At 39.9% G+C, this 18,879-nt stretch overlaps 1 protein-coding gene across 1 annotated transcript in view; it reads left to right on the forward strand.

Moving 5' to 3' along the window:
* Positions 1-18,879, forward strand: part of caln1 (calneuron 1) — a gene marked incomplete at both ends in the record, with an annotated part of 63,434 nt that overhangs the window by 16,709 nt on the left and 27,846 nt on the right. The window contains one exon of the mRNA XM_080025256.1: positions 4,022-4,134. Coding sequence (XP_079881382.1) covers positions 4,022-4,134 — 113 coding nt within the window. The remainder of the gene's footprint in view (positions 1-4,021; positions 4,135-18,879) is intronic.

Raw genomic sequence — 18,879 nt, forward strand, 5'->3', positions numbered from 1 at the left:
TTGCACCACACTTTGCCTTTTCAGCAGTCATTGTGGTTTTTCTTCTAGTATTCTCTTTCTCTCTGTAGGTTTGAACAGTATCTCTACGTTCGGATCTGTGTGTAGGCATGTTTTAAAAGTGGACTCAGCGATTCTGGAAAAGGCTTGTTGTCAAAAGTCACTTTTTGTCGAAATGTGTGGAAATCTCCTCACGCTCCTGTGTTAATACACAGCCTAGGCTCTGTAAAGGAGTATGTAGACAAGGCTTGGATTTGAATATTGACCAGCTTATTGTCTCACATCTACATTGAAAAACACCTTTGCTGTATATTCATAGCGATAGACCTAAGTCTATATTGATAGCATTGTTATTAGATACACTGGGTCGCTCTGAGCCACTTTGTTTACAGAGTCTAGGCTGTGTATTAACATCAGATTTTTTTTGTCAGCGCACACACAGTATGGACAGGTAGCATACCAACAGAAACCAACGTTCAGTGTTTATTCCCTAATTTTTTTAATCAGATGTGTTCGCCATTGAGTGAAGGGAGCAGGATTATGCCCCATGGCTGAATAATTCATAGTTATATGTCAGGCTGAGACGGGACACTTGGTTTATACTGTAACAGGAAGAAGCAGGTTGCCTGGACGATGACACACACAGACAGTGACTCAGTGACTCAGTGCATAAGGTTGAGCTGACACAAACTGCACATCCCTCAAAATGTTAAAGTCAGCAAGTAACCATGACCAGTTAGGAAAAGCTTTTAGGGTGAACCTTAAATATTTCTCACATGTCACAAATGTTGAGTGTTTTGTATTTTAAGCTAACATACGGCAGTCAACCTTTTTCTTAATTTAAATTTAAATTTGTATATAGATTTTCATCCATCCCTCCATCCATCCATCCATCCATCCATCCATCCATCCATCCATCCATCCATCCATCCATCCATCCATCGACCTCACCACTGCTCCCACATGGCCCATAGCCCTGCATTCGCCCTGTTAAATATGCATTAGTACAATTTGAGTCAATGACACTTAACGTTTCAGTGCCAGCAGCCCCAGAGTGGCCTCCACAGTCAGGTCAGGAGCAGACGTAGTGCTGCAAGGGCCCGATTGAGTCTCAAGGTCCATTTCCAATCTGTAGGGACAAACAGCAGCATGTGGGAAGATGAAAGAAGTAAAAGGAGTTCATAGAAGGGACAAACAGTTCAAAAACGTATGCCAAAAAGTTGGGTTGTGAAAGAATGACAGATAAGGCTCACTTAGGCTCAGGTGGTAGAGCGGGTCGGCCAATGATCGAAGGGTTGGCGGTTCGATCCCCGCCCTGCCACTTGTGTCATGGTTGTTGTGTCCTTGGGCAACACACTTCACCCACCTTGCCTCGTGTGAATGTCAGCCTGCTATCGGTGTATGAATGTGTGTGTTTGTGAATGGGAACGAGTCTCCGGTCTCAATGGGATTTACCTGTATAAATGAAAGTTAGAAAGAATAGCTCAATAGCTTTGAATTAAACTATTTCAAAACGTATCATATGTTTATCCGGTTTGACACAATGCTCTCTGCACTGTTTAACTTTTTTTTTTTACTCTTGCATGGTTTATGTATTTATTTGATCATTTTATTTCTGTATTTGTTTACTTGAAAAAAGTGTCTCTATTGTGAACAAGACTCCTGTATATCAGCTTAAAAAAGTGAGTGAATTTTCTGACCACTCCCACTACTTTAAAACCTTAATATCTGAGTTCTCAACTTGTTCTGCTAAATATTTTACCCATCACATTTTTCACTATACCCCTACGATGGACAGCAGGAGCTTTCAGTATCGGTTTGGTTCATCTTCAACTAATAAAACAAGACACAAATCTTCAGGGGAGAAAGAGAAACCTCACTGGGCTCATGCTTAACTTTCCACTCAGAGCGAAAAAGATTTTAAGGATATTAAACCACATCGGTATGAATCTAATATCTGTAAGTTTGAAATGATTGCTGTCTGCAGTGGTTTGTCAATAGCTTTAACATCTATCCACAGGCTCCCAGTTGGAATCAATGTGCGCAGTAGGGAGTCTATGTCGGGACTGATAAAGTGGGTGTTAACTTTGCACTGCATTATGTCTAATAGTATACACAGTAGCTATTCAGTGCTCATTTAAAAAAAAAACTATATCTTGTCTTCGTGGTGAATTGTGTACTTAACTGTGTGATTTGAAGCATGCAATTGCCTTCTTACACCATCACAGACGTATACACGGAACCAATTTCCCTTCAAGCCCAACCATAGGGTGTAATAAATGCATTTCTACAAAACCTTTTTCAAATTCAAATTCAAATAAACATCCATTTTCATTTTAGTTAACTACATTTGTGGTGAGGCACATTCAAGCACAACATTCTTCAACAATAAATACTCAGTTGTCATACACAGGGCAAGAAATGCTTATGAACTAAAAAATACTGTAGGGGTAGAGCTCTGGTAAATTTGGGTAGATTTTGTTACCACAAAAGCCTCAAAAATGAATGTGCTTCCATGTATTTAATCCAGGAGAAGTCCATTGCCTTTGTCATCATTTTACTTCAGCATCTGGCTTCCCTGTCACACAGTTACTCCTAATAAGCTGTGGGCTGTTAGCTTAAGGAGCACATCAGCGCTAGGTGTTACGGACAGGAGCGTAATTTTTCATTCAATATCTGCCTCATCTCTCACTCACAGCCAATGAGGGGCTACCAGGGAGATTGATTCCACACTGTCGGAATCATTTCAACTCTATTGGATGATGAAGTTGAGACTTAACAACAACATAATGGAGAGGAACTCACACTAGGATCAAACACAGACCTAGGCTGTGTTCGAAAAGCCCTACTAACATCCTCCCTCCTACATACTCAACATGTATATACTCCATACTGTCTACTTAACGATCGCTTGTGTATGCAAGGTTCGTCGGACCATTTACACTAAAGTATACAGAAGTAATAAAGAATTAAAAAAAACACTTCCATGCCGTTTGAAAAGACGCAATGCATTGTGGGGCGGTTGAGTAGGAAAAGTATCCTATCGATCCATACACAAAATCTTCCCGGAAGTTAGTACTCATCCGGGCATTTCATTGCCTACACAAACTCGCATACACCACCGTCACATACTCAAATTGACGTCAAAATGAGTAGGACGTTAGTATGGCTTTTCAAACACAGCCCCAGTTGCCTTTCTATGCAGCCTGGATATTCCTCTGCAGTCCACAGAAGAACAATTCATCAGCGTAACTGATTGAAAATAATTGATTCTAGATGAGTTGAATATGGTTTGATATCACCATTACCATGGTATTACTGTTGGGAATGCTCCAAAATGAGTTTTGATTCAACAGTTAAATTGAAATTTTTCAATCAGCAATTATTTGATAGAAGTTGAACACACTGCAGACATCAATACATCCTCCGCTTTCTTTCAGTCTGAGAATGTCACTTGGCCCACCACACAACCAATATTTTACTCTTGCACTTTATATTGTTGGAACTTAGTTATTTGTCGGTTGCATTATTGCTATGGTTATGTCTCTGTTACTGTTATGTTTATTGTGTTGTCTCCATCATTACTTCTGTATGGACAGACAGGTATACATAAGTCCTGTATGATTGTGTATGTGACGAATAAACTTCATTCTTAACCCGTAAAGGAATACTTCACCCGTACGGAACCGGTGTTCTATCATTATAAAATTGCTATTATAATATAATGAATGAGGTTTCTTGCCCCCTCGGTCTTCCCTCAGTCTTCCCTTGGCCCAGCTGTCCTGTTAATCCTAACCCTTCATTTTCCCATGCATGGTGTCACACATCAAATGTAGGGTTAGACAGTGAGACCATAAAACACTCTTTCTGCCTTTTCTCAGGCTAGGATGAACCAAATTTCAAAAAAAATGTGCACATTTACACTAGGATCTCAGAGTTCAATACACCTTCATATTTCCACCAGTAAAGTAGGTCATTAACCGTATAGCTAACAGTACTAAGTGTCTTTTCTTTATGGTGTCAGGTGACGGACAAGTCGATTTCAATGAGTTCATGACGATCCTCGGCCCCAAACTGCTGTCGTCAGAAACGAGAGAAGGCTTCCTGGGCAGCACAATAGATACCTTCTTCTGGCAGGTAAAACTTTTTACTCTCTATTTTTGGGCATTTTCAAGCTTTATTAGACAGTACAGAGTTGAAATGGGGAGAGACAGAGAGAGAGAGAGAGAGAGAGAGAGAGAGAGAGAGAGAGAGAGAGAGAGAGAGAGAGAGAGAGAGAGAGAGAGAGAGAGAGAGAGGGGGGATGACCTGCAGTAAAGGTCCACGGGTCGGATTTGAACCGGCGACCACAGCAACGAAGGCCGGAGTCGATGTGGTGCGCGCTCTATCCACCACGCGCCCCAAAAAACATTATACTCTCTTAAACACATCTGCTGTGTTAACGATGTGTGTGTCATGAGCCGTGAAATGAACTGGATGTGTTGAAACCGATGCTTTATGTCTCAGTTAAATGACAATTACTGCAAAGTAGAGCAAGAAATGTACAGCACTTAATTAGTTTTCCCTTGTCTGAGTATTTTTTCCTTAAAACTGATGCCCAACATATTTGAAATCTTGTGTCAAATGAAAATTGTTGTTATAACCAGGTGTTTTTAAAGAAAAATAAACAATTCTAGGTTTGCTGTACTAACATAATGTGGTCAGGGGTTCGCTCCAAGCTCACTCAAGTGTATTTCCTTTGCTTCCTCTACCAGATGTGAAACCACACACACTGGAAATTGAATGTGAGATTGGTTAAATGTCATTTAGATTTAGTCCATAGTAGGTCATTGAGTGTGGTACAAATTATGTTGACCTGGAAAAGGAGAAATGGAAGAAGGGATGTCTACTTAGAAATTGGAGTATATGGGTTGGAGATGGATAATGCCACATTGTTATGAGAGGTTTTGTGGAGATTTCTAGTATTTAGTTTTTAAATTAGGCACAGTACAAGTCATTTTTGGCAGAAAAGAAAAACAAATCAAAAAGTACATTTCCTGTTGTCTCACTTTTGACACATTTCACAGCTAAATCAGTCTGCTCATTATTAGATGTCTAAACAGTCTGTTGACATATGCCAGATGTGTTCTCTTCAATCAAAAACTTCAATTAACTAGATATATGAGCGGTGAATGCTGTGTGTGTTCCTCTGAAAAGATTATCAATCATGCGTTATACATCAACAGCCATCAGGTTGCTTCTCTATCAGCTGTTACACGCTGACACTGTAGACACGCGTCAAACTGACTGAAGCATCAATCACACAGGCTGACAGGTGTTTGTGCTCTCTGTTAACCTTATTTAAACTCACAGAATCACTCACTAGATTGGATTAAGACATATATCGATTTCGCCACTCGAACGGACCATGTCACTTGTCTGAGTATACATGGCCATGTGCGATGTCCGATCCCTGTATACGTGCAGGTAGAATTCCGACTATGAACGAGTTATCCAGGTGTTCTTATCCGACTTCGCTTGTCCGTCAATGTGCCGATTTGTGTGCGAAGTAGATCGGATAAAGGTGTTTACATGCAGGTTAAAAGTCCTGTTGAAGTCTTTTATTTACCCGGTTATGAGTCTGCATGTAAACGCACTAAATGTGAGTGGTCTTACCTTAGAACAGACAATATGATATTCCATCAACTTCAATGCAAAACCATCCACAGCCCACATACTGTAATACCAGGTCTCTGGCTAAATAAATAGGGAGGTACATAGCTAATTATGTTAACCAAGAGGTTTTCTCATTGGGATAATAAAAAAAAATTAGTCATTCATTTTGTAATTTGTGCAATTATAGCACAAAAACAACTTAATCGCTCCTGTGAGCTCTGCCATTTTAGTTTATTTGGCTTCTTCCTGCTCGTAAACTTGCCTCTAGAAAATAAAAAAACACCCAAGTGGTTTACTGATTAAGGCATTTTGAGAAATGAGTGCCTCATATTGTCCACATTCTTATTCAATTTGCACATGTTGTTGATGGTTTACGCCCTTGCTACATCAACTCAGAGTTAAGAGGATTTTTAGTGTACTGAAAAGTAATGTTTCTTCATAATGAGTTTCGGACTTCAAGTATGCATTCGAATATAATAGAATAGAAAGCTTTAATTGTCATTATACACAGTACAATTAGATTCAAAAAGCAGCTCCTTAAAATTGCACACAGTTACCACAATATCACAATATAAAAGTATAAATACACACGAAAGAACCACAAACAGACAAACTCAAAGTGTGATAAGCCTAAGGAGTCTTGTCTGCCTCTCTGTACTAATGCAGCCTATACATCACCTTAAAGGAACGAGCTACGACTAACTGCATTACTCACACTGTGTCCGTACTCTCTCTTGAAGGGCATTGAACAAAAAAAACAAAGGTCTAATATACAGTATTTTGACATCCGTGTGACGTGTGTGATATTGTGACTGATGGTGGTAATAACGTGGCCATGACAGCTGTACCTTGGAGAAATGGAGAGACTTGAAAAGGATAAAGGATGGAGGGTCGGTGGAATAAAAAAAAAGTCAGGATGGGAGTGAAATAGACTGAATTTGAGTGCAAGGGACAGAGAGTGATGAATGTGCCGATATACAGAAAACTTGAGAGAGCAGCACGCATTTTTATTTTTTTATTTTTTACCTTTATTTACACTGGTAAATCCCATTGAGACCGGAGACTCTTTTGCAAGGGAGTCCTGTTCCCGTTTACACGTTACCATTTACACACAGATAGCAGGCTAACTACCGACATCAACATTCACAGAAGGCAAGGTGGGTAAAGCGTCTTGCCCAAGGACACAACAACCAGGACACAAGTGGTAGGGTGGGAATCGAACCCTTCGATCATTGGCCGACCTGCTTTACCACCTGAGCCACAGTCGCCCCAAGTCGCATTGGGATTAATGATAGACAGGTGTGAGGGAGAGAAATGAACTTCTGGCTCTGATAGTAGCACAATTGGCAAGCGAGTCCTATTGATGTATTCACCAGCTTGACCCTAGCTACTTCTCCGGGGCTGCAGCTTGTGGTTTACACAGCAGGGACACCGATCTGTGGAGGTTTGAGTGTTTGCTGCCAGCCCCATGTGGCTGCTGCAATGACCTTGTGTTGTGAAGGAGAGTGGATGGACTGAAAAAAGGAAGTTATTGTGTGTGGTGTCACACATGGGAAAATGTAGGGTTAGACAGTGAGACCATAAAACACTCTTTCTGCCTTTTCTCAGGCTAGGATGAACCGATTTCTAAAATGTTTGCACATTTATACTACAAAGGATCTCAGAGTTCAATACACCTTCATATTCCCACCGGTGAAGTAAGTCTTCAAAGGTGGATTCAGAGATTCTGGAGAAGGCTTGTTGTCAAAATCAGTGAATATCTCCTAACCATCTGCTACCTGTCCATACTGTGTGTACAAAAATCTGGTGTTAATACCCAGCCTAGGCTCTGTAAACAAAGGGTATGTAAACAAAGGTGGGGGCCAAACCGTAGCTAGCAACATGTTGTTTTTAGATCCTAGGCTGTGTTTTAACATTGGATTTGTTTTTTCAGTGCACGCAGTACAGACAGGTAGCGGATCATGAGGAGATATTTAATGATTTTGACAAATAGCAATTTTGACAACAAACGTTCTCCAGAATCACTGACTGCACCTTTAATGCCTAAAAAGGAGAAGTCGACAGCAAACACATCATCTGTTGTGTGGAACTTATTTAGATGGGAAAACAAATGAGCTCATTCTTAATTTATCATGATTATTTCTCCACATGTCTCACAGATGATTAGCTGCTTGAGGTATTACCTTTTTTGCGGTTAGTTTAGTTTGGTAATGGGCTGTGGTAAATGACTCAGCCTCCCTCTACATAATGTGTGTTGTGTCATCATGCTTGAATACCTGTTGTGGAGTAAAAGTTTTGTTTCTTAGCTTTTGAATGGTGGAATAGATCAATACATCCTGGCAGGAGGGAACCATACAATTGTCCTCTTTTATATCTCCACAGTCGTCTTCAACCAACAGTCAATAAACCATTAAGGTTTGAACAGCAGGACATAACATGCAGTGCCACTTTTGTGTGAGAAATGTTAAGAATGGAGCTTACCTTAACAAAAAATCAAGAAAATGAAGAAAATGATAATATAACACTATCTCCTCTTATGCCAAACAAACAGTTCAGCAAGGGGGCGCTCGTGGTGTAGTAGAGTTATTATACGGTTCAAAAGCTAGCATTCATGGTTTCACAACTACTATATGGTCTTAAGGGGCGGCAGTGGCAAAGTAGGTAGGCCGGTCTTCCACTGAATTGCAGGGTCGGAGGTTCGATCCCCCGTCTCCCCACCATGTCGAAGTGTCCCTGGGCAAAGAGACACTGAACCCCACATTGGTCCTGATGGTTCAGAGAGCGCCTTGCATGGCAGCTACTGCCATTGGTGTATGAGTGTCTGTGTGAATGGGTGAATGTGGTAAGAAATGTATAGCGCTTTGGGGCCGAGAAAATCGGCTAAAAAGCGCTATATAAGTCAAGTCCATTTACCATTCATCACAGGAAGCCAGGCAGACACTGAGGGAGTGAGAAGAAAATGCTCAAATCTGTTTGATAATTCCACCAAAGCTCTGTGCAGCTTTATGACTGATCGGCCCTTCTGATCAGCACAAGTCTGAGTCAGGTTCAATAGCCAACCTTTTCCATAAAACATTAATCACAACAAGCACGCTAAAACGACGACTCAACGCTGAAAGCATTTAGCTGGAGGGTTGTTGTGTGTAGCCCCCTTTTATATACGATCTGATGTGTAGCCCTTGTTAAAAAAAGTAACAGCTATCAAATCCTTCGACACTGTTTCATAGATTTTTTTCATTTCCCCCCATCTGGCGATTTGTAGGATTTTTTACGATTAAGTATTTATTTTCCCCAGCTGAGGATGTTAGAGTTTGTCTGGACACAAGCAGACCCGGTCTATTATAGCTCACAACTACTGCAATGAAATAGTGATGGGTGACATTTTGAATATATTCTGTATTTTATGTTCTATTGTTTTACCTTAGTCAGTCAGTTCTGTTTGTTCTGTGATGCCCTGTGTTGTGCTGTGCGGTTCAGTCATGCTTATGTTGTTGTTGTTTTTGTATCTTGTCAATTGTATTTTCTTTTAACATTGATGCCAGGGGACTACAGATGAAAAATAGCCTTTTGGCAAATTCTGGCATTTTTAACCCAGGTATGATCAAGTGTTTTATTAATTTGCACTGTCCCCTTCTTAGATAAACTGAATTGAATTGAATTGAAAATTGGGTCGTGGTGGGTTAGAGCATGTACCACATAGTCTCCGTCCTTGTCACAGCGGTTGTGGGTTCGAATCCAACTCGGGCCGTTTACTTCACGTCTTACCCCTCTCTCCCCCATTTCCACTCTGCACTCTCAACTCTTCAAATGTAAAGTAAATGTTAAAATACCAAAAAAATATATATAAATATCTTAAAAACAAACAAACATGGAGCGTCTTTTGAGATGCACAAGGCTCTGTTCCTTGGCACTGGTAGAAGAATGACATTTGCAAGTAGAAATACAGTATTCCTTTTATTCAAATACTGTAGGACAGTATGATATGCTTATAAAAAGTTACTGACAAATGTACATTTTTTATTGTTAATGTTTCAATGAAAAGGAGATACAGCTCCGGAAAAAATTTAGAGACCAGTCTGGATTTTTCTTAAATCTTCAACTCTACATTACTTAATGGAAATGCTCTAATGATAATGTTTTTATTGTGAATTTGGTAGAAATGTTGTCAGTAGTTTATATTATAAAACCAACATGTTCATTCTACTCAAATGTATGCCTATAAATAGTAAAACGAGAGACACTGAACATTTGGAGTGGTCGCTTATTTTTTTCCAGAGCTGTATGTTTTTTTTACCAACTGAAGTTGTATTACAGTAATTAACTGTGGTAAATGGAGCCGGTCTCAACCTCATGTTGTGTTCTTGGTTTCGTTTCTATGGTGAACTGTGAGATGCATTTTTTTCAGCTTGGAGAGATTTTCTCATTCCACTAATGTCATGCAAAGTGTCAAATCCTCACCAGCTGGAGTGATAGGACCATGATTCACTGGCTGTCACACACTCACCTTCCTACTCACTCACTCGCTCACTCACTCACTCGCTCACTCACTCACTCACTCGCTCACTCGCTCGCTCACTCGCTCGCTCACTCACTCACTCACTCACTCACTCACTCACTCACTCACTCACTCACTCACTCACTCACTCACTCACTCACTCACTCACTCACTCACTCACTCACTTGTTTCTGTGCCGTTGACCTGTTTGTTAATGCATCTAATTATCCCATCTGGACTGGACACATTATCGGCTTATAATTGAACAACTGCAAAAAATGTATTTCCATCTTTGCTTTTCGCTAATCACCAGAAGTATAATTAGCAAAAAGAAAACAGCTTCATGAATATTTGAAACACCATTGGACTTTCATAAAGACGTGTGAATGAACTTGTTCTAGATTAAGCATTTATAATAGGGATTTACCAATAGTTCTTTCTTTCGATACACCATCCACACACACACTCCTATTGACGTACTGTACATTTTTCAACTTCAAATGTATTCATGTCCCCGTAGCAGGCCAATTTGTTATGCAGCAAATGAAACACATGAAGACAGAAGTTAACATGCAGAGAATATACAAAAAGCGATCAGGGGTGGGAGGGAGAGAACAAACCCTGTGTTCCCAATCACATACTCTTTCTTTTTCCTACACTACATACTAAAGTACAGAAGAGTTTTAGGGACACAGGAGAGAGAAAAAAAGAATCAGATAAGGAAGATTTATTTTTCATTATGTCATAGCATAGACCAGAAATGTCAAGAATAAAGACGAATACTCCAAAATGCTATTGGAGTTAGTGGTGGCATTTATGTATTTTCAGCATACTACAATTGACGTGCATGCATTTGGACATCCTAAATCTTTTTTTGGCATACTAAATAGTAGGGAAGAATGGGGATTGGAACGCAGGGAAAGTTTGCCGAAGTTACAGTAGACAGATGAATGCAGCTATCAACAGTGAAACATAAGAAATGGCTCAATTTAAAAAATAAATACAGAGATAGACAAATAAATACTAGGGTCGACACAACTACCATAGCATCAAAACCAGCCGCAGTGCTAAGTTTAAGGTTTGACTTAGAGAATCTCCTATTATACTACTTTTCTGGTCTTAATTTCTTGTTAAAAACTGCTATAGAGCAACCTGACACGAATCACATCACAAAAAAACATGTAGATTTTCGGGACACTCTTCCTCTCATCTGAGCGCGCACAGCAGTCTGCTCCACACTCGGCTTTGTGCTTCTCCGTCCCCTCCCCCCCCTCCTGCAAACCCCACTCCGTTGTGATTGGTTACCTTCCTTCCGGAACAATTTCAGCAGCGCGCGGGGAGATTTCTGAGAGAGGAAGGTGGGGGCATGGCGGCCGGAGCTTGCCTGAGCAGCATTACCATACATGGAAACATCCGCTTTTCGTGACAACAAGAATATCAGGAAATTCTGAACCGATTTGAACACGTGATTTCTCGACCGGCTGCCCTAGTGTTTAGCGCTCTGCACAGCCACCCCAGACGGTCAGCAGGGAATACGTCTAAATGCATGTACGTCATTATTTGATACGCTAGTATGGTTAAACATGACTATAAATCATTATAACAACGTTTATAGGTCATAAAAGTCAAAAAGTATCATAGGTCCTCTTTAAACTCACCCACATTTACAGTAAAATAAGAAATGGCTAAAGGGATGAAGGAGTATTTATATCTCTTGAAGAAATCTGAGCCTGAAGGCAGGAACTGGACTTCTGAATGTAATGAGGGTGAGATCTGTCGGAAAAGGATGGCTTTGGCTTTTCCTATCTGCCTGCCTATCGCAAAATAGGTCACATATTGTGCTCTGGTGAACCCCCCAAAAATCATGCTGCTCGTGTTAACAGTTTTGGGCAAATTAGAGCATTTTTAGACTTGATGTAGAGGTAAGCAAACCAGCATAGAAGAGAAAACTTCAAATGTCTATTTTTTTTTCTCAAATGAAGGCTCCTCTGTGCTTTAATTTCAGGTCAGTGTGACTTCCCCGGTGGGAATATGAAGGTGTATTGAACTCTGGGATCATATGTAGTATAAATGTGCAAAAAAAAATTGAAATCGGTTCATCCTAGCCTGAGAAAAGGCAGAAAGAGTGTTTTATGGTATCACTGTCTAACCCTACATTTTACTATTATCACTTCAGTAAAAATGTTAGGTTGGGATTAAGAGGACAGCTGGGCCAAGGGAAGACTGAGGGAAGAAGAACCTCATTCATTATATTATAATAACGTCTTCATAATGATAGAACGCCGGTTCCGTATGGGTGAAGTATTCCTTTAAGTCGTCCTAATTAATCCCTTGGGCAGGAGGATTGTGACTTATCATTGAGATGGAGGTTTATACCATGTGACCCAGGACCAGTGAGTTTTAGGCAGCAGCTTTTAAAGAGACTGGACTGGAGGAAATAGAGATAATACAAGTTCTGCCATCATTTAAAACTTGTGGAAATTCATAAGCCTTTGATTGCTGGTCATAACTTGCTTGTGTATTTTCTATTTGTACCTTTATTCTTTATTTTTTTATTTTTGAAGTGTTTCTTTAAAGTTGAACTTACATTGTATCCAAAACATAATAATATATTGAGGAGGTTGTTTGCACGACGTTGTTCCAAAATCAATACCGGATGCTGGTTCAATGAACTGCACTCGGCCACTAGAGACTGCTTTTCACATTTCTATGAAACTGATGAACCAAGTTTGCGGGTACAAATCCGACCTGTGAACCTTTACTGCATTCCATCTCCCATCTCTCTCTCTGTCTCCCCATTCCAACTCTGAACTATCTAATAAAGCTTGAAAATGCCCAAAAAATTATAAAAATCGATGCAGCAGAACCTTGTGCCTACATTACCCACAATGCAACAGCTGACAGTTCAGCCTGAGATGCAGGTGTGTTAGGCAGAGATGAGCAGCTAGCTACATAACCCTGCTAAGGTCACTTGTTTAAAACTCAACGCTCCCCAGCTTGGTCCTTCTATCATTTAAAAAAAAAAAATTGTGTTTCGTCCAAAACCTGCACACACACAGAAGTGGCACAGCTCCACAGTTGAGGATAAACCCTTTTGATTTAGGTAACCCAGCCTTTTCCTGTGAGACGGTGCATTTACGCCCCACTGGCGGTAAAAGGATCAGAGAAAAATCAAAGCACGCTCTACATTTTTTTTTTTGTGTCTGGTGTAGAATGAGAATCACAGGAGCATGAGCCGACTTTTAACCCTTCAATCCCCTCTGCTCTCATCCGTGTGTCCTCTCTTACTGTGAGGAACGGTCCTGAACTACAGATTAGTAGATGGATTTATTATTGATGCCTTTGGTGAAATACAGACACGGAAAAAAATGAAGAGACCACTCCAAATATTCAGGGTCTCTGTAAAATAAACGTTTTGGTTTTGCTCTACAAACTACTGGCAAATTTTCTAACAAATTCCGAATGAAAAAAATTGACATTAAGAGCGTTTCCATTGAGTAATGTAGAGATGAAAATGTTAGAAAAATCCAGACTGGTCTCTTAATTTTTTTCCATAGCTGTATATCTATTGAACATGTATTTATAAAATCCATCCATCTATCCTATCATCCAGTCCATACAATTCAGGAAGTGTACTGTTAATTGCTTCAGTGTCATGTGACGATCATGATTATATAATACCTGAATGTGAATGCTATAAGCTTCTGCTTTAGATTCTCTGACAAAAAAAGTGTTGAGGCTTGTCTTTAAGCTACTGTATAATTAATTCTACTTTAATCCCTTTCCCTTTCTCATGCCAAAACTCCAAAACTAAAAGTCTATAAAAACACAGTGAAATTAGCCCATTTCAACTCTGTCTCTACACTCTCAATAAAGCATAAAAATGCCAAAAAAAAAAAAAAAAATGGTGTCAATTCCTGTGATATCAAACACTGTCAAGAGCATATAGACCAGATATATATGTAGGATTTCAGAAGAGTCTGTTAAACACACAAGTTAATCCTTTGATGTCACATGGATCTGCCCCTTCTGTTGTTGTGTTTTGAGCATTGCAGGTCTGGGTTGCACTGGTTTAATGGTGTGAAAAATGGGCTTTCAAATGTGCATTGTTCTGTGGAGACCTTTGTGTGTGTGGTCCTGTGTGCGTGTGCGTGTGTGTGTGTGTGTGTGTGTGTGTGTGTGTGTGTGTGTGTGTGTGTGTGTGTGTGTGGTCCTGTGTGCGTGTGTGTGTGTGTGTGTGTGTGTGTGTGTGTGTGTGTGCGTGCGTGTGTGTGTGTGCCAAAGTATGGGGCTCTCTGGACCAGTTGGCTTCTCTCACAGCACTGTCCCGTTTATTATCATCGAGTTGTGGATTTTTAAAACTTTTATAAGGAGTTTTATGTGCTGTGCTGATGAGGAAGATGAAGCACCCAGGGAGTGTGTGTGTGTGTGTGCGTGCGTGTGTGTGTATGTATGTGTGTGTGTGTGTGTGTGTGTGTGTGTGTGTGTGGACTCGAGGACTATACTCTGCTTGTTATAATACAAAATGTATAAGAGAGCATTCTTTCCTCATAATTCATCAAAGCACATTCAAAAGGGTCATGGTTATTTATTTTCCAAAAACCAAATGAAAAATAAATTGACATAAACAAAAGTCGGTCATACATACAAATACATATGTGGCCAACTGAGAAACAAGGCTGAGGTGGTCTCCAGTGCTACACTACAACACTGCTATGTGCCAGGCTGAGGTGGTCTCCAGTGCTACACTACAACACTGCTATGTGCCAGGCTGAGGTGGTCTCCAGTGCTACACTACAACACTGCTATGTGCCAGGCTGAGGTGGTCTCCAGTGCTACACTACAACACTGCTATGTGCCAGGCCTTGGTGGTCTCCAGTGCTACACTACAACACTGCTATGTGCCAGGCTGAGGTGGTCTCCAGTGCTACACTACAACACTGCTATGTGCCAGGCTGAGGTGGTCTCCAGTGCTACACTACAACATTGCTATGTGCCGCGCAAAAAATACTTTAACAAATAATTTCTTTCACTCGAGCTGTTATACTTCGAAAAGCTTTGATTTGCAAAATCGGTGCACTTCACAACGTTAATAATATATTTTTTATTTCCAAATTCAAGATTTAAAGTGTTTATTGTCATATTATGCACAATAAGAAACATGTTCTCAGTCATACAATGAAATTCTTCCTTTGTTTTCCACAGACTGAATGCCAAGAAAGAAACATGAAAATATGCAAAATACAAGTAAAATAGAAAAAAAAAAGCAATAGGCGACAAATCATTCTGTTGGTAGACAAATGGGGCAATCATATTCCCCACAGGTAAACTGACAGCATGGCGAAATAACTGATTACCGGTCACAAACCCTTTATTTTTGACAGAGCAGCATGAGTGAGGCTATTTTAGAAGTGTTGACACTATAATCACTCCATATGTGTTCTTTCTGAACGCCCACTTTGATTCAAATGTGTTGTTACAGACATCAGAAGGATTATTTATTGGAAATGAATTCATGCACTTACTTTCATTTATTGTTATACTTCTCTATCTCTACTTTATTTTCTTGTTATAATGCTATCCTATTATAGCTATATTATATATATATTATACTGTATATATGATTGTTTTTATTAAAGAAGCTGACTCAGGGAGATTGGCACAATAATCCCAATGTACCTGTACTGTCTTGTACCTGTGCAAATGGCAATAAACATATTCTCTCCTCTCCTCTCCAATCCTCCCCTCCCCTCTCCTCTCCTCTCCGCTCCTCTCCTCTCCTCTCCTCTCCTCTCCTCTCCTCTCCTCTCCTCTCCTCTCCTCTCCTCTCCTCTCCTCTCCTCTCCTCTCCTCTTCTCTTCTCTCCTCTTCTCTTCTCTCCTCTCCTCTCCTCTCCTCTCCTCTCCTCTCCTCTCCTCTCCTCTCCTCTCCTCTCCTCTCCTCTCCTCTCCTCTTCTCTTCTCTCCTCTCCTCTTCTCTCCTCTTCTCTTCTCTTCTCTTCTCTTCTCTTCTATTCTAGTCATGCAACAACAAAGATAGATTGTTATTGTCTTTTCTAGTGGATCCATCTGTCTTTTTCTTCTTTTTCCTTTAAGCCTACAACATGTCGCACAAAGCTTAATACCTTTTAAAGATAAATTAAGGTTCTCTTTTGTTCATTTGTTGTCTGTTGCTTCCTGTGATATTATTTTATTTTTTCTCACTCGGCTGTATTGTATATGAGGTTCCCTATACCGAAATATTTTACAGATGTTATGAATTTATATTTTAGTGATAGTGCTATTAGTTATAGCAATTCGTTAGCCTCATAATTGCCTAAATCATATTTACTCTACTCTACTTTTAATCTACATCTAGTCTATTCTACATCTGCTCTACTCTACATCTACTTTACCCTACTCTATAATCCTTAACATATGACTTAGGCAATTATGCTATTAGGCTAACGAAAAGTAGATGTAGAGTAGAGTAGATGTAGAATAGAGTAGATGTAGAGTAGAGTAAATATGATTTAGGCAATTATGCTATGAGGCTAACAATATCTTAGTTTCTGATGCTAAATGAGATAAAAAAATATATAATGAAAAAATGCCTGCTTATACATGCTTAGTAATAATCCTATTATGTTCCTTTCTGAGTGTAAGTGATGAATGCATTTTTAGTGTGTTTTTTCTTCATCCGTTGTTCCTTGAAATATGCAGTATAGGCCGAGGAGTTAGGTGTCATCCAGCGTAGTTTCATGAATAATGATGTGTTCTTCAATGCAAAACAAGCTTGGCAGTTTAATACCGAGACGTGTCACAAGGTTTCCTGGATGTGTTAACCCAAGTGTGAATAAAATAATTTAAAAAATGTCAGGCAACTCCCTTCCAAATATATTACCTTTTTTTTCAAGCTAATGAGAAGAAAAGGGGGGTGTAGGTATAGGCAGAGAGTTTGGAGTTGATTTCTCTGAGGTGGACTGTGTTTCTGAGAGCCGACGTCGGGAAGCTCGCAGCTAACAATGACTCCCTCCAAAGAAGCAGTATTAGTTATATGGAATAGTGTTTTGGAATATGTTTATTTAATCCGTAAAGCCTCAAAGCTGCTTTCAAAAATTCATCACATGACCAGAAATGTGGAAATGTCAAGAAAGTCTGATTCTACTTTTTGTTTTAAATGTAAATGTACTGAAGTTAAGATGTTTCATTCAAGTTTTCTTTGTTCCTACAACATTGCCGTTTTTTTTTAATCTTATAAACGAAACAAACAGTGCAGCTTTTAGCGATCCGCTAGCCTCAAATTGAAACACATGTAAACAATAGCTATATCCCATTCCAGAGACTCTACGGAGAGTCTACGCGGTCTATGAAGGCTATAGCCTGTGAAGGCCGATCCGAAGGCCGAACGAGCGTTGTTAAACGAGACGGTCTCCGCAGGTCTCCGTTTACGAGCATTTCCGGTTTACGTAACAAGTCGTTACCTTGCGTGACGACTCGCCGCTCCTGTGCTGCCTAGCAACCCTGATTGCTGCCAACGGAAACAGCCTTGTCAAGGGAGGAAAAAAGAAAAAGAAGTTGCCTACCAGACAAAAAGAAAAAAAAATACAAGAAAAAAAGAAAGGAAGATAAAAGTTAAGAAAATGGAGCAACACGTTGCTGTTTTGTTATTTTTTTATTTTATTTTATGCCATCTCTGAAAAAAACGCAATGAATCTTGGGATATGTTGGGCCGCGAAGGATACATCTGTTGGACCCTTCAAAACCGTGAAACGAAGGCTGCATTTCTCGGCCGCATATGAAGGAGTGTTCCAAATGGAACAAGCCTTTGCGCGCCGCTATGACGCAATCGGTCTTCAAATGCAGCCTTCGTAGGCTGCGACCCCTGAATTGAGATTCACCCCATGAATAACTCACCATTCAAAATGTTAAATGCTACCGTTAGCAACAAGTTAACATGTTGTGTAAACCAATACTACCTTGTAAAACCTCCACATATTATTATGAGGTGGACCAGGTTACGTGTTGTATGAAAGGACACGTGGCTGTTTTAATATGGAGCCAGCTCTGCTTCCCTCAAGCTTCATAAATGTACTCTTTCATCCTAAATCAAATTCATTAATCTTCTGTCCTTTGTGTCGGGGCACAATTTTGGATTCATAATGACTCTGAAACAAATCCTGCTCATGAATAAAACATAGCCCAGAATGATTTGGAGTGGAGAGGGGTGAGAGACTATAGGCTAATATTTGTGCTGGCCCCTCTAAAGGGATTCTGATCCCTATGCAGCAAATGAGACCATGTCGAGTGCTCTGTAATAGTTTAAAACGAAAGGAGGTCGTTAGAGCATACTCATTAAATATACAGTATGCCATATCATTACATGGCTGACTTCCCACCGAGGAAAAAAAGTATTGTCTAAGGAAAAAGCCTGTATGTCTCTAAAGACAATTTTTATTTTATTTTTATTTTACCTTTATTTTACCAGACGTGAATTGCTTGGGATCAAATTACCTCTGATTCGAGCAATTCCTGGCCACACCACAATTTTCCACCTTGGCGGTAAAAACATTTAATTATGTTATATTTACTGTTTCCATTGACTCATGTATAATGTTCCTTTATCTAGCTAATACTAGATAAGTGGTGGGAAAAGGCTCACTATCCACAGCTGACAAGTAAGTGACAAAAGGGGCCTTTTGAACCAGATTGGCACAAAATGTTATCATAAATAAATTAATAAATCAATAAATT

The sequence above is a fragment of the Ammodytes marinus genome (genome assembly GCF_949987685.1).
Source record: "Ammodytes marinus genome assembly, chromosome: 3".
NCBI lineage: Eukaryota > Metazoa > Chordata > Actinopteri > Uranoscopiformes > Ammodytidae > Ammodytes > Ammodytes marinus.